Source organism: Hippopotamus amphibius, chromosome X (genome assembly GCF_030028045.1).
Source record: "Hippopotamus amphibius kiboko isolate mHipAmp2 chromosome X, mHipAmp2.hap2, whole genome shotgun sequence".
NCBI classification, from domain to species: Eukaryota; Metazoa; Chordata; class Mammalia; order Artiodactyla; family Hippopotamidae; genus Hippopotamus; species Hippopotamus amphibius.
The window spans coordinates 31886114-31913920 of record NC_080203.1 but is presented as its reverse complement, the minus strand read 5'-3'; the positions used below and the strand labels follow the sequence as shown (position 1 = coordinate 31913920).

The 27807-nt window shown below is 41.3% G+C and overlaps 2 protein-coding genes across 3 annotated transcripts in view; one reads left to right on the top strand and one right to left on the bottom strand.

The window, feature by feature from the left end:
- The window catches only part of UBE2A (ubiquitin conjugating enzyme E2 A), a 70897-nt gene that overhangs the window by 30705 nt on the left and 12385 nt on the right, over nucleotides 1-27807 (top strand). Inside the window, exon 2 of one of the 2 annotated variants that reach the window (XM_057717893.1) lies at nucleotides 27596-27677. The exons of the other annotated variant lie outside the window; for it this stretch is intronic. Coding sequence (XP_057573876.1) covers nucleotides 27596-27677 — 82 coding nt within the window. The remainder of the gene's footprint in view (nucleotides 1-27595; nucleotides 27678-27807) is intronic. 2 annotated transcript variants of the gene reach the window in all.
- Nucleotides 49-20290, bottom strand: STEEP1 (STING1 ER exit protein 1). Its single transcript, XM_057717896.1, has 7 exons — nucleotides 20107-20290; nucleotides 17387-17504; nucleotides 4911-4952; nucleotides 3223-3361; nucleotides 2586-2675; nucleotides 1650-1742; nucleotides 49-450 (listed from the first exon to the last, which is right to left on the bottom strand). Exons 1-7 carry the CDS (start codon nucleotides 20228-20230, stop codon nucleotides 388-390), a joined length of 669 nt encoding a protein of 222 aa, XP_057573879.1. The 5' UTR covers nucleotides 20231-20290; the 3' UTR covers nucleotides 49-387.

Here is a 27807-nt window from a genome sequence, read left to right as displayed (position 1 = left end):
AACTTTAAATATAATTCACACCACTTTTTTCTATGACGCATCATTTTTTTTCAAAAATCTTAAAACATTTTATTAACTTTGAAGAAGGAATAAGAAAAGCTCCTTTAGAAACTAGACGCACTCAAGCACTGATCTATTCATAAGGCTTCTACACAGATGCAGTTTACATCAAATGAACAAAAAACAGTACAGGAGACCTATATACAGAAAGACTGAGAAAAATTTGTCTCTAGAAAGCAGGTCAGATGGACTCGAATCTCTAGGAAGCTACATAAAGCCTTCTGTTGGGGCATAAAGGTAGGAACCAGTCCATGTAGTCAAGAAAACGCTCTTCTTCCTCCTGATCTAAATGCTTGCCTCCAGTCTGGGTTTACAGAAAGGTCCTGATCATTTGAACTGGTTGTCAATCAAGGTTCCCTTCATTTTCGCTTTCTTGGCTTCCAGTTCAGCCTGGAAAGGAAGAAAAGTATATATCCTGATATATGACATGAAATTCTGATTTTCTTGCCTTATTCTAACTGACCCAACACTATCCCCTCATGCTCATTTAGTATACAAACTAGAACCGTGTTTCTAAAATTGTGATGGAACTCTAGCAACTGCTTTCCAATCTTTCTGATGTTACGACACACATTGAAGATGATAATATCTGTATGTTAAAATGGGGTAAAACACAGAGGGCTGTGGTCAGTGTAGGGATCCCGTAGCTCCAGGACCCCTGAAAGGCTGGGGGAATCAATATCATGACATACCAGTGTCCTATTCTTGCCAGAACAGGAGGAAGAACACTGTTCTAGAACAGTGCTGCTTAAAGTTGTGCGGTCCTTGAACTATTTATCGGTCCATGAAGATACACACAAAAATAGAGAGCAAGCATTTAGAAACTTTTATAGCAATTTGACAGAGTAATAATAAAATAAAATAATCTCATAAGAAGAATTCAGGCAAATTCATTTTTATTGCATTTTATAAATTACGAATCCGCTCTCGACAAATTTAAAAAAAGAAGCAAGCACTGGTACTTCACCTCAGAAACTCTGATAAGTGCTGCTCTAGATCACTATGGCAAGATAAAGCAGCTCTCAAGACCTACTACCTCTGTCACCAAAAAATCCTCTACAGTCAGTAGAATAGACTGGTATACCTCTCGACGAGGTACCAATGTAAGGATGTCTGATTTGAAACAAATATCATAGGTAAATTATTATTAGGAAAACAGAAATATAGGCACCATCACATACAGACGTTTGTGCTCAACAAAAAGCCCAGGAATAGTGCTGACAGTGGTGGTGGGAGCAGTGCTTTAAGAAGCAGTGACCAGCCCCAATCCTGGCACCCCACCGTATGCTTCACATCCTGGGAGAGCGGCCATGAGCCCGATCTTGAATTCCTGACCTTGGACCACAAGTAGCAGATTAAATTCTCATTCTAGGTTGGGCTGGCTCACAAGAACTATCATTTGGGGCCTGGTCATTATCCCAGGGCAGGGTAGGTACTGACAAGCCACAGCCCAGGGTTAGACACCTGGCAGCCAGCTACATCATAACCCCCGACAGACTTCCGAAAGGATTCCCCTGCCTGGTGGAGGGTCTTTCAGACCTAGAAAGCCAAACAGTCCAGGCCAGCGCCTGGCAGCCCCGACCACTCACCAGCTCCTGCAGCCGCCTTTTGCTCATGCCTTTACGCTCCAGTTGCTTTTCGATCACCTTGGCGTTCTGCGCATACGAGTCAGCAACTTCTCTCTGAGGGACGAAAGAAGCATCCTTAGGCCAGCAGTCTCACCAAAGAGGAGCAACAGAGACCTCAGGAGACGTTTATACTCCTCAAATTATGAAATTATTACTGAAGTGGCAGGACTCAGCTCCCTTTCAGCTCTTCAGCTTTTCCATAATCCGGGAGAGTCGGGTTCAACCGAAACCATGTTTAAATAACAGATAACATCTCTCTGTAAACATCATTATACGGAAGTACCATAAAGGTAACTGTTGCTCCTGCTAAGGACAGACTCCCACACCATCAGAGCTGGACTGGAAGGGACCTGAAATCGCTGAAGAGGGATGAGGAGGGATTTGCCTCCTAAGGCATTTCAAAAAGCAGTATGAAAAAGTGACTGATCGGGACTTCCCTGCTGGTCCAGTGGTTAAGAATCTACCTTCCAATGCAGGGGACACGGGTTCAGTCCCTGGTGGGGGAACTAAGATCCCACATGCCACGGGCCAACTAAGCCTGCGTGCCACAGCTACAGAGCCCATGTGCTCTGGAGCGCGTGCAGCGCAACAAAGACCCAGCACGCTGCAACAAAAGATCCCACGTGCTGCAACTAAAGACCCGACACAGCCAAAACTGAAATAAATTAATTAATTTTTTAAAAATGACTGATCTAGTCCAACTCCCTGCTCCTTATCTTACATATGTCCCTGAGATCCAGGGAAACAGGAACCAGCCTGGTGTCACAGCATTTCTTAGTAGCAGAGCAAGATCTATGAGCGAAGTTTCTAGTTATTCTGTTACTCGGTGCCCTGGTTCGAGAGCCCCCTTTCACCCCCACCCCCTAATCCAATTCCCCTGAGAGCAGAAGCACTTACAGCCTCAATCTCCTCTTCCTCTTCATCAATAGTAGACACAGTGACAGAGCTGAACTTGCCCATGTCTTTAGTCCGCTTGGTCATCATCACCTGGAGTTGCAGGAAGAGGAATCAGTCTAGTTCACCTGTGAGCTGTGTGTGTGTGTGTGTGTGTGTGCGCGCGCGCGTGCGCAAGTGCAGAAGCCTGGGTGCTGGGGGCAGGGGAGGGATCGTTGCGGGGACACCCACCTCCTTGGGACAGGCTGGCCTATCTAAAAGTGCCCATCTTTTAATTTGCATTATATTTTTCTAATATTTGCCATCAAGGGTTTTCAAAAATATATTTAAAGATTAGCCTTATTCATTCCATTTTTAATTGCTCACATTGGAAAAAAGAAGAAATTTCAAAGGAAGTAAATGTGATAAAAACCATACAATTTCTAACTTTACTCACAGAGCAGATGCAGGAAAGAAAAAAGAACACATAATAGATGTTACAATTTTGTAGCATCTGCTTATACACACACACAAAATGGCATTCTCTTAATAAAGAGAGCATCCATGAAGGGTAGTTTCTCATGCACCATAATCTTATTTAAAATTTTAGGGCTGAATCTGTAGCTACGTTAACCCGTCTGTCTCCTTCAGTGATAATTACCTTCTTAGGAGGCTCTTGTTTCTGAGTATATATGTTCGTTTTCCCAAAACCCTGGCCAAACTTGACTACTGCTCCATCCACAATGAAGGTCACGGGAGCATTCTTCGGCTGGGACTGGTAGAAGAGTGGCAGCCCACACCTGCAAACAGCAGAGTGAATCTCAGGGAGGCCTCAGAATCCAAATCCCCAAAATAGTGCTTTGCTAAGTGTGCTTAGACTCTGGGAATATTTGTGTTTGTGATATAAACTAATGATTAGCTCTTCCCAGTGTTTCTCAAACTACTTGATAAGAACCACTGAAGGTGCTTGTTAAAACTGCTGATCAGATTCCGAGGTCCCTCCCCTAGAGGATCCTGATTCAGCAAGTCTGGGGGCTGAGGCTGGGGAACCCGTCTTAGCATCCCATGTGATTCTCATAATTTGACAAGTTTGGGAAACACTGGCTTCCTGCTACTGATTGCTTTCCAGTTTAAAATGCTGCCATTCTTCCCAGAAGTCTGGGTAACTAGTTTGGGGGTTCTGTCTAGTTTTGTTTTTGCAGTATCAAGGAGGAGCATAAAGGCTCCACTGCAGTGGTCTGCCAACTAAGCTCTGTAGCAATCATCATACTTTCTTTGGTTGGTCATTTCTATTATACTTTTTCAGCTAAGTGACCCATATCTGTAAGATATGATTAAATTAATCCAACAAATCTAATGTGGCTGTAAAGTAAAATGCCTTCCTAGCCATTTCCCTGCTTTAATTCTCCTAGTCTGAGCCTTCTGAGAACAAAGATTGAACTGTAATTATATCAACAAGATTAAACTTATTATAGTTTAATATTCTCATTGTTAACAACCTAAAGCTGGAAATCATATATATCCTTAAATAATACTCTCTAAAGTTCTTGAGTCTGTGGTCCTATAACAGACTTTATAAATAGGTTTGGATTAAATTACACTATGTTACATTTACAACCCAGCAATTCCACTCCAAGAGAAAACACTTTCCCACTCTATACTAGAATGTTCATAGCAGCTTTATTTATAATAGCCAAAGCCATTAACAACTCAAACGCCCTTCAATGGGTCAATGGTTAAACAAACTGTGGTGCAATGGAATACTATTCAGCAATAAAGAGGAACAAATTGTTGACACACATAACAACTTGGATGAATCCCCAGAGCATCATACTACAGCATCATACTATGTGAAAGAAACCAGATGTAAGAGATACATACTTTACGTAGGAGAACACATCACATTTTAGAAAAGGTAAAACCACAGTAACAGAAGGCAGATCAGCGCTGGCCAGGGGAGGGGTGAGGAAGGGGACTGATTGCAAAGGAGCGCTGGAAACGTTCTAAGTCACAGGAGTGGTGATGTTACGTGGCTCTATGCTTTTGTCAACACTCATCACACTGTACACTTAGGAAGGGCAAATTGTATTATATATAAGTTACACACCTCAATTAAAAAATAATACTATGTTTAAAAACCCATTTTTATGGCCAGCTGGTCAGAGATGTAACTTGGCCAGTTGCATCTCTTCAAGAAGCATATTGGTATTTGCATAACTGAAGTCTGAAGGTAGGTAAGATTATAGGGATAAAGATGTAACAGAGAACTGTCTCCAAACGATCCTTTTCCTAACACATCATTGCCTCTACTTGCTTAAGCTCGGAGAAACCCACACTGTTAATACTTACTTTGCACACTTCTTCCTGTACTGTCGTTCAATGCCTTCAGGCCTGCACAGAAAATGGAAGTTAAAAAAAAAAAGATATGAACAAACTTCAAAACGTACCAACCTCACTAGCTCATTTCTTCAAATGCTAAAAGAGTTTTTCAAAAGTTTTCTTTTCATAGATCAGCTGCTTATTTACACATGTATTCATCTTAAAGCGTTCCTTCCCTCCACAAACACTGACTGAGCCTCTAATGTGGGTCAGGCACCTCCCTGGCAGAGGAGGATGTGCAGCAATAGTTATGGTCACAGCAGCAATTGGGGTCACAGTAACAATAACAATAACAAAAGGGGTGATCACTTGTATAGCTTTTATTATGTACCAGGAGCTGTTCTAAAGTGTACGTGTGTTAACTCATTTAATCCTTACAACAACCCTGTGAAGTAGGTCATATTATCATTCCCACTTTACAGCTGAGGGCGCCTAAGCACAAAGCAGTTACATAGTTCGCCCGAGGTCATAGTTAGGAGGCAGAATAGGTTGAATTCAAGCCCAGGCAGTCGAGCGCAAGAGCCCACACAACACTGCCTTAGATAATCAACTGGGAGATAAAGATTCTTCCACCCATACAGTTGCTTAACAGAAACCTGGGACTCATCTTTGTCTTCTCCTTCCCTCATCTCCCACAACCTACTTCGTCAGCAAATCCTGTGGATTTTACTGTATCTCCAAAAAAGGTCTTGAACCTGTCTACTTTTCTCCACCCTCCTGCCACCATCTCAGCCCAGGCCACCAGTATCTCTTCCCCAGACTATCGTCACAGCTTCCTGACTGGTCTCCACACTTCCCCTCCCTCTTTTGATTTTTTAAATAGGCAACGTGTGCCCATAGTATATGAACGAGTATAAAGTGAAAAGTAAATATCTTCCCCACTCATCCTCCACATGCCCAGTTCTCTGCCCCAGAGGCAAACTCTGTTTCTGGGTTTCTCCCAGAAAGAGTCGATGATACAAGCAAAGAATCCTTTGGCATATACAGAAAATATTTTTTTCCTCTTCCTTTTTAGACAAATGTAGCATACCTTATGCTGTTCTCTACCCTTTCGTTCACTTTAAAAATCTTGGTTAAAAAAATATACGTGGACTTCCTAGGTGGCGCAGTGGTTAAGAATCCGCCTGCCAATGCAGGGGACACGGGTTCAATCCCTGCCCCAGGAAGATACCTCATGCCACGGAGCAACTAAGCCTGTGCGCCACAACTGTTGAGCCTGTGCTCTAGAGCCCATGAGCCACAACTATTGAGCTCATGTGCCACAAGTACTGAAGCCCATGCACCTAGAGCCCATGCTCCGCAACAAGAGAAGCCACCACAATGAGCCCACGCACCACAATGAAGAGTAGCCCCCGCTCTTTGCAACTACAGAAAGCCCATGTGCAGCAACAAAGACCCAACATAACCAATACTAAATAAATAAATAAATTAATTAATTAATTAATTAATTTAAAAAAATACGTGATCCTTCCCAATCAATTCATAAAAAGTGGCTTCATTCTTTTCAAGGGCTTCATTCTATCCATTTGTATGGATGAACCAAAATGTCTTTTACCTGCTGGATAAATCCCTAGAGTGTATCCATTTTAAATTCTGATAGATGCAGCCAAATTACTCTCTAGAGAAGTTGAACCAATTTATACCCCCACCATCAACGTGAGACTTCCTATTTCCCTACAGTCTCACCAACACTGTATGTTATTAAAACGTATTATTGCCAATCTGGCACGTGAAAAATGTGATCTCATAACTTGCATTTCTTTTTTTAAAGAGTGAAGTTAGGCATCTTTTCATATATTTAATAGGCATTTGTATTTTCTTTTTTTGTGAACTGTCAGTTCATATTTTTTGTCTATCAAGTTGTCTTTTTAGTTTATATTAAGGAGACTTGCAAATGTTAAGGGGCCTTGCAAATATTTCTTCCCCAGTTTGACATCTGTCATTGACTTTTTCCCTCACGTGGAAATTTTAGATTTTTGTGTGGTCAGATCAATTGTGTGTATGATACTTAGGCCTTCTCCACTCAGTTCATATCTAAAATAAAAATTCTGATCGCTTATTCTAGAACCTGCTTCTATTACCATCTCACTCTAAATCATTCTCTAAATAGAGGCAAGAGTGGCTTCCCAAGACAGCCAGAATAAAATGCAAACTCCTTCTTACCGTGGCCTTCTGGGCACTGACTGAGCAGAGGATCGGCCCTGGCCTCATCTCCTACATTCCCTCCCCTCCTTGCTGTGCACTCTCCATACTAACCTTCTTCTGTTCTTAGAACAAACAAGTGCTTTTTCACCTCTGATCTTTCACACACACTCTTCTCTCTGCCCGGAATGCTCTTCTCACCGCTTTGCCAAGCCTGTTGCGTTCTCATCTTTTTTGGTCTCAGATCCACTATCACCTAGACATACAGGCCTTTCCTGAACACCTTTTTGAAGACGTTTCCATGTGATTCTGTATGAGCCTTTTGTTTCATTCATAGGATTTTCCACAATCATAATTACTTTATTTTTCTGTCATCCCACTAGACTGTAAGGTCCATGAGATTGTCAGCGGAGACCATGCCTGTCTCACACTCTATCCCCAGAGCTGCGCCTACAACTGTATTAAATAGTGACTAAATGAATTCTTGTAAGAATTTAAGTTTAGTGAGGAAAATTATAACCATGGAGGTAAGTTCTTAAATGGAAGAACATATGTGGTGTACTGGGAACACAGAGTGGGAGCACCAAGTCTGAGACAGTCATGGAAGGCTTCGTGAGGAGGTGATGTTTAAGTCAACAGTCCTGATAGAAAACAGTATTTCAGGCAGAGGGAAAACTATGTGCAAAAGGCAAAACAGCACAGCATATTCACAGAATTACAAATAGTCTAATGCTCTTGGGACCTAAAAAAATCAAGGGAGTACTACTCATCTTACAGAAATAAAAAAGATTCTAAGATTATACTATGAACAACTATATACCAATGAACTAGATAATCTAGGTGAAAAGGATAAATTCCTACAATGATAGAACGACACAAACTACCAAAACTTAGTGGAAAAAAACTAGAAAATCTGAATAGACTATAACAAGTATAAAGAGATTGAATTAGTAACCAAAAAACTTTGTACAAAGAAAAGTCCAGGACCAGTGGCTTCACTGGGGAATTCTACCAAAAATTCAAAGAAGAATTAATACCAATGCTTCACAAACTTTTCAAAAGAGGAAGAAATACTTCGCAACTCATCCTATGAGGCCAGTATTACCTCAATACCAGCCAAAGATATCACAAGAACAACAAAAACAACAAACTAGAGATCAATATTGTTTAAGAATATATAGACAAAAATCCTCAAAAACAAACAAACAAAAAAAAACCCAGGCAAAACTGAATCAAGTGGCATATAAAGACGGATTATACCATATGGCCAAGTGAAATTTATCCCAGGAATGCAAGACTGATGCAACATAAAAAAAAAATCAATCAATGCAATACACTACAATAATAGAATAAAAGAAAAAACACATGATCATCTTAACAGATGCATAAAAAGCATCTGACAAAATTGAAAGCCCCTTCAATATACTAGAAATAGAAGGGAACTTCCTCTACCTTATAAAGGGCATCTATGAAAAATTCACACCTACTAAGCCACATAAACTAACATCATACTTAATGGTGAAAGACTGAAAGCTTTCCCTCTAAGATCAGGAACAAGACAAGGATATCCACTCTCAACACTTCTATTCAACACTGTACTGGAAGTTCTTGCCAGGGTAGTTAGGCAAGAAAAATAAGCATCCAGATTGGAGGGGAAAAAGTAAAACCATCTCTATTTGCAGATGATATGATCTTATATACAGAAACCCTAAAGAATACATACACACACACACATATATGCACACACACACACAACACACTATTAGAGTTAATAAACAAGTTCAGCAAAGCTGCAGGATATAAAATCAATATTCACAAACTAATGGTAGTCCTCTACACTAGAAATGAACAATCCAAAAAACTAAGTTAAGAAAAACAATTCCAGTTACAATAGCATCAAAAAGAATAAAATACTTAGGAATAAATTTAACACAGGAAGTACACAACTTGTGCACTGAAAACTACAAAACATTGCTAAAAGAAATTAAAGACCTAAGTAAATGGAATGACACCCCAAGTTCATGGATTGAAGACTTAATATTGTTAAGCTGACAATACTTTCCAAATAAGTCTACAACTTCAACACAATCCCTATCAAAATCCCAACTGGCCTTTTTGCAGAAATTGACAAACTGATCCTAAAATTCACATGGAATTGTAAGGAATCCAGAATAGCCAAAACAGTGTTGAAGAAGAACAAAGTCAGTGGACTTGCACTTAATATCAAAACTTAATACAAAGCCACAGTAATCAAGAAAGGGTGGCACTGGCATAAGGACATTTAGATCAATGGAAGAGAACTGAGAGTCCACAATAAACCCTTACATACATGGTTAATTTATTTTCAAAAAGGATGCCAAGACCATTCAATGGGGAAAGAATAGTCTTTCAACAAATAGTATGGGGATAACTGGATATCCACACACAAAAGGATTTAGATTCCTACCTCACACTATGTACAAAAATTAACTCAAAATGGGGAATTCTCTGGAGGTCCAGTGGTTAGGACTCTGCACTTCCAACTACAGGTGCAAGGGGCCTGAGTTTGATCCCTGGTCGGGGAACTAAGATTCCACATGCAAAAAAGTGTAGCAAAAAAAAAAAAGAAGAACTAAAACTATAAAACTGTTAGAAAACACAGGTATAAATCTTCAAGACCTTAGATCAGGCAATGGTTTTAAAAATATGACACCTACAGCACAAGCAATCAAAGAAAAAATAGATAAATGGGACCCAATTAAAATTAAAAACTTTTGTGCTTCCAGGAATATTATCAAGAAAGTGAAAAGGCAAACCACAGAATGGGGGAAAATATTTGTAAATCATATATCTGATAAGGGGCTAGTAACCATAATAAAGAATTCTTACAGCAATAAAAAAGACAAAGACTCCACTTTAAAAATGGACAGGACTTCCTAGGTGGTGCAGTGGTAAAGAATCTGTCTGCCAATGCAGGGGACACGGGTTCGAGCCCTGCGCTGGGAAGATTCCATATGCCACGGAGCAACTAAGCCCGTGCGCCACAACTATTGAGCCTGTGCTCTAGAGCCCGTGAGCCACAACTATTAAGCTCATGTGCTGCAACTACTGAAGCCCACGCGCCTAGAGCCCGTGCTTTGCAACAAGATAGGCCACGGAAATGAGGAGCCCGCGCACCACAACAAAGAGTAGCCCCCACTCACCGCAACTAAAGAAAGCCTGCGCACAGCAAAAAAAGACCCAACACAGCCAATAAAATAAATAAATAAATAAATAAATTTATTAGAAAAAAAAAGACAATAATAAGTATTGGCAAGGATGTGGAGAAATTGGAACCCTCACATACTACTGGCAAGAATGTAAAATGATGCAACTGCTTTTGAAACCACTCTACCAGTTCCTCAAAAGGTTAAACACAGTTACCATGTGATCCAGCTACTCATACATATCCACCCATGAGAACCAAAAACATATTCACACAAAAACTTGTGGGACTTCCCTGGTGGCACAGTGCTTAAGAATCCGTGTGCCAAGGCAGGGGACATGGGTTGATCCCTGGTCCGGGAAGATCCCACATGGGTTGGAGCAACAAAGACCCTGCACCACAACTACTGAGCCTGCACTCTAAGAGCCCTCATGCCACAACTACTGAAGCCCGCACACCTAGAGCCCGTGCTTTGCAACAAGAGAAGCCACCACACTGAGAAGCCCGAGCACCACAACGAAGAGTCGCCCCTGCTCGCCACAACTAGAGAAAGCCTGTGTGCAGCAATGAAGACCCAACACAACCAAAAAATAATAAAGTTCTAAAAAAAAAATTTGTACACAAATGTTTACAGCAGCATTAGCCATAATAGTTTAAAAAGTTAGTTTTTAAAAAACAGCCCAAATATCCATCAACCGATGAATGGATAAACAAAATGTGGTGTATGCATGCAATGGAATATTATTCACCCATTAAAAAAAAAAGGAATGATGTACTGAGTCACTCTACACATGGATGAATCTTGAAAATATACTAAATGAAAGATGCCAGACACAAAAAGCTACAGGGACTTCCCTGGCGGTCCTGTGGTTAGGACTCTGTGCTTCCACTTCAAGGGGCATGGTTTTGAACCCTGGTGGGGGAACTGAGATCCTGCAAGCTGCAGGGCGTGGCCAAAAAAAATTAAAAAAAAAAGACACAGAAAGCTACAAAGCTACTTATTTTATGAAATAAAATTCATTACACACTAATGAAATACTAGAACAGGAAAATCCATCTAGACAGAAAGTAGATTAGTGGGTGCCAGGGGCTGGGGGAGAAGCAAATAGAGAGTGACTATTAATAGGTACAATGTTTTTTTGAGGGGGAGGTGATGAAAATCTTCTGGAATTAGATAGTGATGCTGGTTGCACAACCTTGTGAATATAATAAAACCACTGAGTCATATACTTTTAAATGATGAGTTTTATGGTATACGAATTACATCTCAATTAAAAATACTAAATTTCTGAGGGTGAAGCTGAGGCATTGGGACTTCTTAAAAAGTCTTCCAGGTGGTTCTAACACAGCCAGGGCTGAGAATCACTTTTTGGCGGTGCATATGCAGAGTAGAATTGCCGAGGTGTACATTATGTGCATCTTTAGGTATGCTGGATATTGCAAAAGTGCTTTCCAAAGTCATTATAAGTATTTATGGTCCTTCTGGTACTGCAGGAGACTTTCAGTTGCTCTTTGACAATGCACAGGTATCACTTCCCCAGTCAAGGGATAAGGAAACTGGGACCCAAAGAGGTTAGACAACTTGCCCAGACTTATAAAGTGGTGCTGCTTGGAGTGTAACTCCCAAGTCTATGCTCTCTCCCATCTTTACCATTCTGCCTCTACACTCATTAGTACTGCTCATGTCAAATGCGCTCCAATTCACTATTACTGGACTAGGGCACTAGTAATATTTTTGGTTCCATGTACCACATCTGGTTCCAATTGGGACTCTCAATCCAACCTCAGCTTGAAGGGAGAGACTCACCATACAAGGGACTTCTAGCATCTTGAAGTCAGTCAATCTCATAAGCTCGAGCTTTCAAAACACAGGAATATCAGATAAAGGGGGTGTGTATATTTCCTAATGAACTAATCTTCAAATACCAACGACAAATGGGATTTTGGCAAGTTTACAAAAATTTACCTATTCCTAAATATGTGCCAAGCATCAGGCAAGATGTCCTAAGGGTTTCAGAAGTATAAGGCAGGGTTCCTGCTCTCAAAAAGTTCATCTTGGCGGTCCAGTGGTTGGGACTCCACACTTTCACTGCCAAGGGCGCGGGTTCAATCCCTGGTCAGGGAACTAAGATCCCACAAGCCATGTGGCACAGCCAAAAAAGAAAAAGAGTTCATCTTCTTGAGATACTGAGACTATAATACAAATAAGACAAGGGTTTAAGTGGTACGATTATAAAGAAGTGATTAATATGAGCTAGATATTTGAGCTAATAGACCTTGATTTTCTTTCTTATCCTTAATCTCTAGGAATATGTGAGATAGGGAAGGCCAAAAACAAAATAAAACATTCTCCCTGGTTGTGGTAGCAGCATCTAAGATGGCCCCAGTGATCCTTGCCCCCTGGTATTGACAAAATAATGTCAATAATCCTTGTATAATGCCCTCCCGCAATGAATACAGTTGACCTGTGACATCAACAAGACACTACAGAAATGATGGTGTGTAACTTCTGTGTCTCGGTCATAAAAGACATCATATTGATAGCTTCCAACCTGCTCTCTCTTGGATTACTCACACTGTAAGAAGCCAGCTGCCATGTCACAAGGATACTGAAGCAGCCCTATGGAAGATCCTTGTGGTAAAGAACTAATGCTTCTTCCCAACAGTTAGCACTCAGCTGCCAACCATGTGAGGGAGCCACCTTGGAAGTGGAACCTCCAGCCCTAATCAAGACTTCAAATGGTTGACCTCTTAACCACAGCCTCATGAGAGACAAGCACCATCCAGCTAAGCTGTTCTTGAATTCCTGGCCCAAAGAAACTATATGAGATGATCAATGTTTGTTGCTCAAAAAAAAATAATGAATACCAGGAGATGAGGTGAACAGGAAGGCTAGGGCCAAATCATAGCCTTCAGACTTGGATTTCACCCTACTAGGCAGGATTTTTTAAATTGTGCTTCACAATGATCCCTAAATGAAATCGGATAGGAGAAAGGAGAGAAGTCTTTAACCGGTTGGGCTCAACTCTTCCCCAATCAGAGAAGCTTCCTGCTTACTTATACTTCTGGTAAAAATTTCATTTGAAGAAAAGATTCATTGTCTAAAAACATCTGAAAGGCACTAGTGTAGGTGATGAAGAGTCACTGAAAGATCTGAAGCAGGAAACTGACATAATGTGCATTTGAGATCATTCAGGCAGTAGATGACAGACTGGAGGAGAGCAAGACAAAAAAACAAACAAACAAACCAGGTAAGAGGACACTTCAACAGCCCAACCAAGTGATGTTGGGAACCAGAATGATGGCAGCATGGCAGGGCTGAACAGGAGGAGGCAGCTACAAGGGAGATTAGAAAGTAGAATCGACAGTACATGGTAAGTGACTGGATGTGTGCAGGGGATGGTGGGGGGCAGGGATGGATGACACAAAGACAGTACTGGCTCCCAGATTTCTGCCACGGGCCACTGCATGAATGGTGGTGTCATCGTAGGAGGAGGAGAAAGAAGGAACTGTGTTTGGCTGACAGCTACAGAGACCTGACTGCAGTGGCTTCAACACAAGAGTTTGTTCTCATGTAAAATAAGTATAGAGGAAGGTGGTTCCTGGTAATGGTTGAGATCCAAGGACAGCATGGCAAAAATTCTGCAGTCCTTGTGGCCTTCCCTTTCCAGTCCCAGGATGGCTGCTGGTGCTCCAACTACCACACCCATTTTCCAAAAGCAGGAAGGAATAAGAATAGAATAAGAAGGACTTTCCTTAGAAGCCTCACCCAACAACTCCTACTTCTATCCCTTTTACTTAGCAAAAGCTAAGTCACACTCAGAATCTTAGCGGGTTGTTTGGAGTGGAGGGAAGCTGGAATATGTACCCTAACTTTACAGACACTGGTATATAGGCAGGTAAAATAGAAGAGTGTTGGTGTGGTGCTGAGCGAACCAATCTGTGGGATCTCTCACGTTAGAGAAATGAGTTTTGCCTTAGTCATGCTGTATCTGAGGTAGAACATCAGGTGAAGAGGTAGAATAGGTTGTTAGATGTACAGTTCTGGGCACAAGAGAGAAACGGAGGCAGATCTTGATTTTGTGAGTCATCAGCATACAAGTGTAACTGATGCCATGACAGGTGGTGAGAATGTCCAAGGAGTATATAGAGAGGGGGGATACAATCAAGGTCAGAGCCCTGGGTAATGCCAACATTTAAGGGGTAGGAAGAAGAACTCAGAAGACTGAGAAATCCAAAGAAGTAGAAGGAGAATCACAAGAGTAGTTTCACAGAAGTCAAGGAAGGAGACAGCATCAACAAAGATACAGTTAGAAAAGTACCTACTGGACAGTGTGCAACCAGGAAAGGTGTGGATGAGGGAGGGGAGGTACCAGGGAACAAGAGAGTCAAAGGAGAGGGACTTTAGAATGGAAGACTTGGAAGTGGAAAGTAACAGGCTCCAGGGCACGTGTTAGGCAGATTGCCATATTTTCAATAACTGGGGCTCCCACACTCAGCAGGCTAAAGAAGAGGAAGGGTAAGATTGGACCGAAATTTCTCCCTGGCTAGGCAGGGCGCATGCTAAAGTGGGCCCTTGCAAAGCTTGTTCATGATTAGGGGGGAGCTATGTCAACCAAGGGAGAAGTTTATCGTGCCTTGTTGATAAACTGAGAATTCTGTAGCCCAACAGAGTCACTTGGCCAGAGGTCACTGGCCTGGGCAATACCTGGCACTAAGGCTGGGCCCAAAGCTGGCTCACTTCCAGGATCAGGCTGACTGGACTTCAGGGTTGCCACTTCAGCCTAGGGCCACCCACTTTTCTGGCTTAGAGGTGAGGGCATCTGCTTCACAGTGCCATAGGGCCTACTTGTGTTGTTACTTTCTGGATTAACTAATGTATATTCATTGAATACATATTATCTACAACTACTATATATAATTATAATACATGCAATAAATATTTTAGCAATCTTGGACTTCCTAGGTGGCGCAGTGGGTAAGAATCCGCCTGCCAATGCAGGTGACACGGGTTCAATACCTGCCCCAGGAAGATCCCACATGCTGTGGAACAACTACGCCTGTGTGCCACAACTATTGAGCCTGTGCTCTAGAGCCCGTGAGCCACAACTATTGAGCCCATGTGCTGCAACTACTGAAGCCCACGCACCTAGAGTCTGTGCTCTGCAACAAGAGAGGCCACCACAATGAGAAGCCCGCACATCACAATGAAGAGTAGCCCCTACTCGCCGCAACTAGAAAAAGCCCGTGTGCAGCAACGAAGACCCAACACAGCCAATAAAAATAAATAAAATTAAAAAGTAAATAAATTTAAAAATAAATAAATATTTTAGCAATCCTAAAGACAGTCAGTTGATAATTTTCAAAATCAGAAACTTAAATAAAGGTTAACTGGGACCTCCCTGGTGGTGCAGTGGTTAAGAATCCCCCTGCCAATGCAGGGGACATGAGTTCGATCCCTGGGCCGGGAAGATCCCACATGCCGCAGAGCACCTAAGCCCGTGAGCCACAACTACTGAGCCTGCGCTCTAGAGCCTGTGAGCCACAACTACTGAGCCCACGTGCTGCAATTACTGAAGCCCACGTGCCTAGAGCCCATGCTCCACAACAAGAGAAGCCCCTACTTGCTACAACTAGAGAAAGCCTGTGCGCAGCCATGAAGACCCAATGCAGTCAAAAAAAAAAAAGAAAAAGAGAGAGAGAAAGAACAAGAGAAGAAACACAGAGGCAGAGACATAAGGAGAAGGCCACATAATGATGCAGACAGAGACTACAGTGATGCATCTATAAGCCAAGAAATGTCAAGGACTGCCGGCAAACACCAGAAGCTAGGAAGGGTCACGGAAGCCTCCTCCCGTAGAACCTTCAGAGAGAGCATGGCCCTACCGACACAGTAATCTCAGACTTCCAGCCTCCAGAACTGTGAGACAATTCATTTCGGTTGTTTTAAGCCACCCAGTTTATGGTACTTTGTTAGAGCAGCCCGAACAAATATACTAGGATATCCCAGACTTTTAGGACAGTACCTGGCACACAGTAGAAGCTCAATAAATGAAACATTTCCTGAATGAATGAATGAATGAATGAATGGACTTTTCAATTCCCCAGGATGACCTCTCTGTGGCATTTGGCACCTGTAGATGACCATCCCCTCCCTCACTTCTTGAAACTCCTCTCCTGATCTCCACATCACCAGGTTCTCCTGCTTATGTTTCAATTATTTCGTCTGCTTTTCAAAAGTCAGTGTTTCTCAGGATTACGTCTTCAGTCCTCTCTTCTTGCTCCACACACTTTCCGTGCAATTGTCTCCCTTGCCAGGTTTCAATTCCTCACATACACCAAGGACTCCCAAATGTAAAACAGATCTAACCATGTCAGTCCTCTTCTTCAAAAAAGGAGATGCTTATTACCTAAAGATAAAAGTCCAACTTGTCTACTTTAGCATTTTACTCTGTCTTCACCCCAGGATGCACGAACCCCTTCCTGTAAGGTAACCTGGGCTCTAGCCACAAGGCACTACTTAAATTTCCCAAGCATGCCATATTTGATGCTTTTAATGCTTCCACAGTCCCTCCACCTGGAATGCTCCTTCATCTACTTGGTGAAATCCTAGTTCAAGGCTAAACACAAATGCCACCATTTTTTGGTGTCTTTCTTGACCACCATTCAGGCAAGATGACCCGCTCCTGTCTGTTTTCCCATAGCCTCTGTTCACCACACCAGCATTTTATCATATCACAATGCGTCGCTCATTCCCTCACTGAGCCATGAGCTCTTTAATGGTAAGGATGGTGCCTTATTCATCTTTGCAGATCCAGTCCCTAGCTCAGTGCCCGGCACCTGGTGCTCCAAGAGATTAAAGGTTGAATGAACTCATTGTACTTGCAAAAACCCCCAAATTACAGCTATCAAATGGCAACAGAATCACATCTCAGCATCATTTCAACAAAGCACAATAAAGATATGGCTGCATTAACAGAAGTCAGAGCACCACCACAAATGTCAAAGCACTGGGCCCCAAATGGATGACCTGTTTGACACTAGATGGAGTATTTATACTCCTCAGAACCCGACCCCAACACAAGCAGGAAATCCTAGACAGAGAACATCAACCTCTTACCTCCGAAGGTACATAGTCTCCTCGTCTTCTGTGTTACAAAACTTGTGGGCGTGTTTGGCAGCATCGATCACTCGGGACCGATCCCGGGGCCGCATGGGCAATTTCTCTAACTGACAGTCTGAAGGAATGGAGAAAGATTTGGTCACGGGAGCCACTGAAAAACACCCTGAGGCAATTAGAAGTTTTCAGTGGGGCCCTTAGCACTGTAATTTTTACTATAGTCACCACGCTTATGGAAGCCTATTACTGAATTTTCCAACTAAAAATGACTTGGTGACCTGGTGATCTTTGGCAAATCACTTCCTCTCTGGGGGTCTTTCTCCTTATTTGATAATATTATCTCAAAAGTCCTTCCCAGCACTGCAATTCAAGTTTTCTATGAGTATTTCTGATCCTAGTGCACTTGGTTTGTGTTATAATGCATTAGAATGAGAAGAGATGACCAAGCAGCCTGGAATGTCTATGAGGACAGCATTGATTGGAAAACGTGGATTAGTGCTCAGGAAAGGAGAGTGGGTAGGCAGTATGCTAATATATATATGGTACGTGTATGACCCATCCCAGTTAGAGGAGTTCTAATTCAAAAACATACAGGAAATAAATTAGGTACAGTTATAAAGCAGATGGAAAATTGATACAATGCAAATTAAGTACCTAGAGGATGACAAAGAAGTCAAGTGATCAGAGTGATTGGAGATGCATGGAGGAAGTGGAGAGGGGAGTTAGCACATCAGCTCATGACTCTTCTCAGTGACGGGCCGGAGTACACATTTACTATTCCTAGCTTAAAGGTGAGCGAATTGAGGCTTAGGAAGGGTAAGAGATGGGCCACACATTTAACAGGAAGAAGAACAAGAATTCAGACCCATCTCTAGGGGATCAAAAGAGAATTTATTTATTCAGTAAATACGTGAGGGCCCTCTATATACCAGGCACAGTTCAAACACTGTGCTGAGAAGTCAGCAAAGAACCAAGCAGACAAAGACCCTGACCTCATGAAGTTTACAGTCTAGCAAAGGAGGCAGAATTTTTTAAAATAACAATTATATAACGTGATCTTGGATAATGATAAGTGTTAATTAAAAAATCAGACAGGATATTAAGAGGATACACAGTGATCCAGATAGTGATGTGCTACCCAGAAAAATCAGGCAGTACGGTAAGAGGACAAAGAGTGACAGGGGTGCTATTTTAGATAAGGTAGTCGCCGAAGAGTTCTCCAAGGAAGTGACATTTCAGCAGAGATCTGAATGAAGGAAGGGGGCATGGAGGGGAGAGGGTTTGAGGCAAAAGAAATACCAATCCCAAAGGCCCTGCGGGCAGAAACCATTTGACATGAGAGAGAAAAATCAAAAAGCTCACTGTAGCTGGAGTGCAGTGAGCAAGGGGAAGAGTGTTAGGAGATGAAGTCTGAGAAGTAGCTGGGGGTCTGATCACACAGGGTCTTGGTATGGACTTTGGTTCTTATTCTTCGTGTTACAGGAAAACACTGGTTTGGAACAGGACTCTGGGGACAAAGAGTGGTGAGCAAGAGACTATTGTGGCAATCTGGGTGAGGGATGGTGGTGGCTCGGACTAGAGTGGTAGAAATAGGGGTGGTAATAAGTAGTCAGATTCTGGATAGATTTTCAAGGAAGCACCTGCAGAATTTGTTGATGGACTGGGTGAACAGTGGTACCACTGACTGTGATAGGGAAGTCTGAGAAGAACAGTGGAGAGCAGAAAGTAGGGGATCATGAAGTTAATTTTGAACATGGCCTCTTTTTTTTCATTTTAAAAAATTTTATTGAAGTACGCTTGGTTTACAATGTTGTGAGAACATAGTCTCTTCGGGAGGCCCCTTACACATCCAAGTGGAGATGCTGAATAGGCAGCTGGAGTTTGAGAAGAGGTGCAGGTTAAAGAGGAATATTTGGGAGTCATCAGCATATAGATGGTATTTAAAGCTTGGGAATGGTTGAGATCGCCTGAAGAGTACAGATTGAGAACAGGTAAGAGGACTGAGCCGTAGGGCCGTGCAATGCCTAAAAGTCTGAGACAGAAAAAGAAGCCAGACCCTGAGAAGGGGGAAATCGAGGTACGAGGAAAATCAGTGGAGTGTGGAGTCTTGGATGCAAAGTAAAGTGTTTCAAGAAAGACGGAGTGATCATCTCTGTCAAATGCCACTGAGAAGCGGATTTAAATGACCATTGATAATTAACCACTGGAACTGGTAATACATTCAGTTAGTAACTTTGAAAAACACGGTTTAGATGGTGAGGTGAGAAGGAAAGCCTGCCGCAGGAGGAATGGGAAGGGAGGATGCAGAGACAACCCATACAGGTGGTACTTTTTAGAAGTTTTGCTACAAAAGAAGCAAAGAAATGAGGTTATAGCTGGAGGAGAATGTAGGATCAATGCGGGGAGGGGTTATTTTCACTTAAAATAAGAGCTATTACAACGTCCTTGTATACGGCAGAAAGGTTACAAAGTTTCTAGAGGCAGAGTTGGAGGAGAGGGAGTGCATTTTTTCTGGAGGAGGAATTTAGTTTTGAGGGAGGTCTGGATATAGAATAACAAGGTTAAACAGAAAACAGCAAAGCTGCCCTGAAGTGGGGCGGGGTTGGGTACGGAGGATTTTGATGGAGAGGGAAATCTTCAAAGAGACGCGGCTCCCAGATCACAGCCAGCGGAAATTCGCCCTCTAGAACCCGAAGTTTCGCTCCTTGCAGACTACTCACCCAGCACGAGGACCATCTGGCCGCATAAACAGTAGTAGACGTGAAGGGGCTTCTCGCCGTCGTCATATTCCTCCCGGTCCCGGGTGTCGGAGCAGACTACCGACCGGGAAACTACTTTAGGCATAGTTCAGAGCAGCAGCCAGAAATGCAAAGCCAAAAATAAGGGTCGCGCAGAAATGACATCACGCACGCGTCGCAGCTCTCGTCTACCGTAAGGCTGGTCACGTGTCAGTATTAGTCATGTGACTTTTCGGGCCGTCCCATTAGGCTACGAAGAACGGGGGAGGCCCTGAGGCTCCCAGAACCTCGTTTGCCTTGGCCTAAGTTCGCAGGGGCTGCTTTACTTGGGACACTCATAATAATTTAAATTATTCATTTGTATTTCTATACACGTATATATATATAATATGCATATATACATATATATATAACTAGGTATAAGAAAGGGCTATTTACACTTTGTATGCATAACATACATTTTTGGTGTGCCTTTGAATATGATTTTGATTGGCTGTTTTCAGGATGAGTACCTAATGAAGTAGAGGAATCTTAAAAATTGAGATCTAACTCACATAACATGTAATTCACCCTTTTAAAGTGTATAATTCAGTGGGTAAAGTGTATAATTCACAAAGTTTTGCAACTATCACCACTACCTAATATTTTCATCATCCCCAAAAGAAATCCCATATCCCTTAGCAGTCACTCTCCCCACCTCTTTCCCAGTCCCTGGCAACTACTAATGTAACTTTCTGTCTCTGGATTTGCCTCTTCTGGACAGTTCATATGAATGAAATCATACAATATGTGGCTGTTGGTATCTGGCTTCTTTCACTTATGTTTTCAAGGTTCATCCATGTTATACCATGAATCAGTAAAAATGTAGTAATGAATAGGTGAAAAAGAACGTCATTCCTTTTTATGACTGAATAATATTCTGTTGTATGGATATACCACATTGTGTTTATTCATTCATCAGTTGGTGGACAATTGGGTTGTTTCCACTTTTGTGATATAATAAATAGTGCTGTTGTGAACATTGGTGTACAAGTTTTTGTGAGATCATATGTTTTTTTTTAATTCCTATTAATTAAATGCAGGCTTTTTTATTTTATTTTTTAATTAATTTATTTATTTATTTATTTATTTATTGGCTGTGTTGGGTCTTCATTGCTGCACACAGGCTTCCTCTAGTTGTGGCAAGCAGGGGCTACTCTTCATTGTGGTGCATGGGCTCCTCACTGCTGTGGCTTCTCTTGTTGCAGAGCACAGGCTCTAGGCACGTGGGCTTCAGTAGATTCGGCACATGGGTTCAATAGTTGTGGCTCACTGGCTAGTTGCTCCTCAGCATGTGGGACCTTCCTGGAACAGGGATCGAACCCGTGTCCCTTGCATTGGCAGGCGGATTCTTAACCACTGCACCACCTAGGAAGTCCCAGAACATATGTTCTTATGCTTTATGTTTTGTGAGGACATGTGTTCTCTCGAGTGTTTACTTAAGAGTGGAATTGCTGGGTCATATGATAACCTTATGTATAACTTTCTGAGGAACTGCTAAGAGTGTTTTCCAAATCAGATTTATTATTTTACATTTTACATTTATCACCATCAATGTATGTGGGGTTCTGATTTCTTCATGTCCTCACCAATAATTATCTTTGTCTTTTTTATTATAGCCATCCTGGTGAGTGTGATGTGGTATCTCACTGTGATTTTGATTTGCCTTTCTCTGATTGCTAATAATACTGAGCACATTTTCATATGCTTATTGATCATTTAAATATCTTCTTTGGAGAAATATCTATTCCAATGCTTTGCCCATTTTTAATTGGATTATTTGTTATTATATTGTTGACTCGTGAGAGTTCGTTATATATTTTTGGATACTAGACCCTAATCGTGTAAGTGATTTGCAAATAGAGGCATCTTAATGATCCTCTTTGCCACAAGTTTAGGGAACATCTTTCACCCTTCCTTCTTCAACCCAGAAACTCCCAGAATGCTTTTTGTGGAGGATCAGAGCCTGGGGTAATCCAGAATAAGGACATTAAGACTTACATTGGATAACTTCCAGTGATGACACCAAAAGAGTGGATTTTTTTAAATTTTTGACTGCGTTGGGTCTTCCCTGGTGTGGGCTTTTTCTCTAGTTGTGGCAAGTGGGGGCCACTCTTTGCTAGGGTGCACGGGCCTCAATGCAGTGGCTTCTCTTGTTGCGGAGCATGGGCTCTAGGTGCATGGACTTCAGTAGTTGTGGCACGTGGGCTTAGCAGTTGTGGCCTGCCGGCTTAGTTGCTCCGCAGCATGTGGGATCCCCCCAGACCAGGGATCAAACCCGTATCCCCTGCATTGGCAGACAGATTCCCAACCACTGCACCACCAGGGAAGTCCCCAAATAGTGGATTTTTAACAGAGAACTTACTGAAGAAAGTGGGAGCTGATAACCAGAAAATTGACAGGTTAGCTAGAAGAAGTGTAGTGTTCAAGATACACAAGATGTAAACCAGTGGGAATTTAAAGTGATCTGCTAGCCCTCAAATGAACATGAGTTAAATGAAATATAAAAGAAATCTCAAGTTTTAAATAATCACAGTGTTTGCTCCTTAGATCTTAGTCCAATGTCATCCCTATGATTCTATGTTATTTATAATAGTATTTATTGATCTTCTACTGTGTGTCAGGAACTGTGCTAGATACTAGTTGCATAGTGATCAATTATAGGTTCCCTACCTCAAGTGGCTTAGTCTAGTGCAGGAGTGGGTAAAGGGCTAGAGAGTAAAAGTTTTAGGCTTTGAGAGCCAAGAGGCAAAATCAAGAACATTATGTAGGTACTTGTATAACGAGAGAAAACAAATTTCCACAAATGTTTTATCAATGAAATTCAAATATAATAATAATTGAGTGTTTTTTTTTTCATAATACAGATCTACTAATGAGAAGAATGGCATTCTTTTATGGAGAGGATAATATTTCACTTAATTGAGTTCAAAGTGAGGGTTTCCTAACATCAAAATCAGTTGCAATCTCAATACACTTTTTTTGGGGGGTGGGGCCCATGCTGTGTGGCATGTGGGATCTTAGATTCCCAACCAGGAATCAAACCCGTGTCTCCTGCAGTGGAAGTGCAGGGTCCTAACGACTGGACTGCCAGGGAATTCCCTTTTTTTTTTCAGTACATTTTTAAAGGCTTTTAAATTGTTTCAATTGGTCAAGATTTTTAAGAACCTCATTTTAAATCTGTAATAAAAGTTTACAACTTGATTTTTTTGAGTTAAACTGCAAGCACCTGTTAATAAAGGTCTTAATAAAAAATCAGTTACAAATATTTATGTGTTAATGCTTATCTGTAATGAAAAAAGTCTTAATACAGATAAGTACCTCATGTACTGATATCAATCCACAAGCATCTGAGTTTTAATTGAGCATATTCATCTCTTAGATGACACTTATAGAATGCTATCAGATTCTTCTCTTGACATTTGCCTTTCAGCATGTTGTTACATTGCAGAATAATCACTTCCAATTGAAGTTCAGGTGGAAACTCCTCAATTGCACAGTTAAATTGCTTTTGAAATACAGAAATTTCCTTTGCACTTGCATCAGGGTCCAAAAAACACCACTGGGACCGTGATCTGAGCTCAGAAAAGATATCCCCTGCAAATTTGTGTGGGAATGCAAATCTTGATTTTTGTTTTAATTTTGACAGCACAGGAAGCGATTAAGTAACTAGACATTACTTGTGGTTCAAAAAATGTCAGTTGTTGTCGAAGTGATTTCACTGCAGTATAAATTTCACATGTCAAGGAAGGGAGGGAATACGGGGATATGTGTATAAAAACAGATGATTGAACCTGGTGTACCCCCAAAAAAAATTAAAAAAAATTAAAAAAAAAATTTCACATGTAAGTAGCATTTTGCTTTGTAATTTTAGGTTAAGTTTATTATGTAACGTTATTGTCTATAGCAAAAGTTAATTCCATTCAATATTCAATAATAGTGGTTGAGGGTGATTCTTCTGGCACAGAAAATTTTCAACCCCAGCCATGAGCTATAAAAATACAAACAAACAAACAAACAAAACAACAACAACAAAAAACCCTTACAACTGCTAAGTTGTTGAACTGCTGTTGATAGGGCAAGTCAGAATATTCAGCCTCTGTTTCTGACAAAAATTAGTGAAATTGACAATGGTTTAGTCCATGACAGTGAATGAAGTTCACCGTTGACACCAATGGTTGAATAACACAAGAGAGATTAAAATATTTTCCTGCAAAGTGCCTGCTGTTCAATAATATGACAAATAACTATAGGATTTAAACAACTCACATTTTCACAAGCTTTGTACATTTGTCCAACAAAGCCTTTTTCTCCATACATGTTTGAAATGCATCTTAGCAGATCCTACTTCAGGTTGTATTGAATTAGTGGTTTCTTGACTTTTTTTGAAAATATTCTCATTTGCAGTCAATCCATACAGGCCAATTCTTCCATCACTTTGAACTCAGCATTGATTCTTTGAATAAACAACAACAACAACTGAGCAGTATTATTAAGATCTGTCAGCTTATCAAGAGCCAAGGAAAACCACTTGAAATCTTTTGCCCTGTTTTTTAAATGACTATTGATGTTGCTTCCAATGTCCTCAATTTTTCAAGCCTCTATTCTTTTTTTTTTGGGAGGGGGTACACCAAGTTCAATCATCTGTTTTTATGCACATATCCCCATATTCCCTCCCTCTCTCAACCCCCCCCACCCTCCCTTGAGTCCCCCCCACCCTCCCCGTCCCAGTCCTCTAAGCATCTTCCATCCTCGAGTTGGACTCCCTTTGTTATACAACAACTTCTCACTGGCTATCTATTTAACAGTTGGTAGTATATATATGTCTGTGCTACTCTCTCACTTCGTCTCAGCTTCCCCTTCACCCCCCGCCCCCGCCAAACCTCGAGTTCTCCAGTCCATTGTCTGCATCTGCATCCTTGTTCTTGTCACTGAGTTCATCAGTACCATTTTTAGATTCTGTATATGTGGGTTAGCATACAATATTTGTCTTTCTCTTTCTGACTTACTTCACTCTGTATGACAGACTGTAGGTCTATCCACCTCATTACATATAGCTCCATCTCATCCCTTTTTATAGCTGAGTAATATTCCATTGTATATATATGCCACATCTTCTGTATCCATTCATTTGTTGATGGGCATTTCGGTTGCTTCCATGTCCTGGCTATTGTAAAGAGTGCTGCAATAAACATCATGGTACATGTTTCTTTTGGGATTATGGCTTTCTTTGGGTATATGCCCAGAAGTGGGATTACTGGATCATATGGTAGTTCTATTTGTAGTTTTTTAAGGAACCTCCAAATTGTTTTCCATAGTGGCTGTACCAACTTACATTCCCACCAACAGTGCAGGAGGGTTCCCTTTTCTCCACACCCTCTCCAACATTTGTGGTTTCCAGATTTTGTGATGATGGCCATTCTGATCGGTGTGAGGTGATACCTCATTGTGGTCAAGCCTCTATTCTTGCTGAAAGCCTAATCGTCTTTAAAAAGTTTATTTTCCCTGGACACATTTCTTTGGCTTCTGCAATCAAACACGATTTAATTAACTCACCATCAGTAGATGGCTTTCCTTGCTTGGCTAACAAATGAGCCTCTCAGAAACTTACTTTGGCAGCAACCTCATTTTCATTTTTAATTTTTGTGAATAATTTTGCTATGATAAGATATTCTATTTTAAACTTTCTAATTTTTCTAACCATTGCTTTCCTGTGAACTGGGAACATTGTGATGAGCACTTAGTTTGGTAATGTCAATGTATATTGTATTCTTTTAGCCATGCTACAGCATCATTGTGTAACAAACACAATGTTTTGACATCTAAATTGACGACCAAGTAATCTACATTTCACTGGGCCTTAAAAGCACAACATTCAAAATCCACTTTTATTTTCTTGTTTTGACATGCTAGGTATGCACTTGTAATAAAAAAAATTAATGCCAAAACATGGTGATATAAGTGGTACCCAAAATGTTGCTGAGTTATAACCGAGTCACTGTGGTTTATAGTGTACTGGCCAATAGTGGGAAGTGATGAGGGCACCACATACAGTTTCTGTCACAACTACCCCACTCTGTCATTGCAGCACAAAAGCAGCCATACTGAAACCTCATTTATGGACATTGAAATTTGAATTTCATATCACCTTCATGTGTCATGTACTATGAATTAATACTATTCTTCTTTTGATTTTTTTCAACCGTTTAAAAATATAGAAAACCATTCTTAGCTTGCAGGTCATAAGAAAAAAGATGGCTGGCTGGATTTGGTTGTAGTTTGCTGGTGGATGTGGCTGGTTTGGTTGAATTCTCATGTGCAACACTGTAGCCATTTGTATTAGTTTCCTTTTGCTGCTATAACAAACTACCACAAACTTAGTGGCTTAAGAAAACTCAAATTTATTATCTTACAGTTTCGGAGATCAGAAGTCCAAAATCAATCTCACTGGTCTAAAGTCACGATGTCAGCCAGGCTGATTGCTCCTAGAGGCTCCACGGGAAAAGTCATTCTCTGCCTCTTCTGGCTTCTAGAGGCTGCCAGCATCCCTTGGCTCCTTGGCTGGTGGCTGCATCACTCCAATTTCTACTTCCATCATCACAGGGCCTTCTCTCCGAATTCAGACTCCTCCTTTCCTTTCATAAGGACCCGTGTGATTACATTAGGGCCACCTGTTTAATCCTGGATAATCTCCATATCTCAAGATTCCAAATTTAATCACATCTACAGAGACCCTTTTGCCATATAAGGTAACGTTCACAGGTTTAGGACATGGAGATCTTGAGGAGGGGTGCATTATTCAGCCATGTTTTGTTTTCCTCAATTCAGCAGTTCAGCAGTAGTGAAATCCTGTGTTCATGGCCCTAACTTCCCAGTTTCTCTAAACTTCACCATTTCTCTCTCCTCTCTCCTTCCCTCTCTCTCTCTCTCCTTGTGTTCTAGGGGCTATAGATGGATAGCATAGTACTATCTTTACTGCCAAGAACACACACTGTAACAACTGTTGTCTCCTATAAGTGATCCTCTTGACTTGTCTTCCAAGATTACTAGAGTCAAGAAAAATCTCTTGATTTTATTTTCTGTTGTTCCTTTGTTGTCATTTGTACTAAATTTTATTGATAGAAGTGGAAACTATAGAAAAATAAAATTCCTTGCCTTCACCAGCTGACAGAAATACAAACTCCCAGCCTCATAAGGCAGGGAATATTTTATTTGCTCTCTCTCTTCAATCCCAAATAGTTTATGAAAATCACAATCTATTCTGCATTTTGAAAGCAAGAATAAAATTCCACAATTTCCCTAGTCACATAGTCCCATATTCTCACAGTCCTCCCTTTTAGGAAAGTTCTCAAATCCTTGCCTCTTAACAATTTGCAATTTTTAATCTTCTCTGCAGCTGCATGGCTAACACACTTTTCTTTAAATTGAAAAGGACTTCTAGTTCCTTGACCCCTGTTCTTGGAGAGAAGGGGGGATGCCTGCCTGTGAAGAAGGTCTTTCTTCAAGATGTCAAGGTGAGAAGGGGGTGGAAGGAATGCTTGGCCAGCTCTGCTATAGTTAGATATATTCCAGCCCTATAATCGTCTGTGCTGGGGAACAATCTTCTGTGTGCCTCTTGCTATGACAACCCTGCTTCTGATGAGG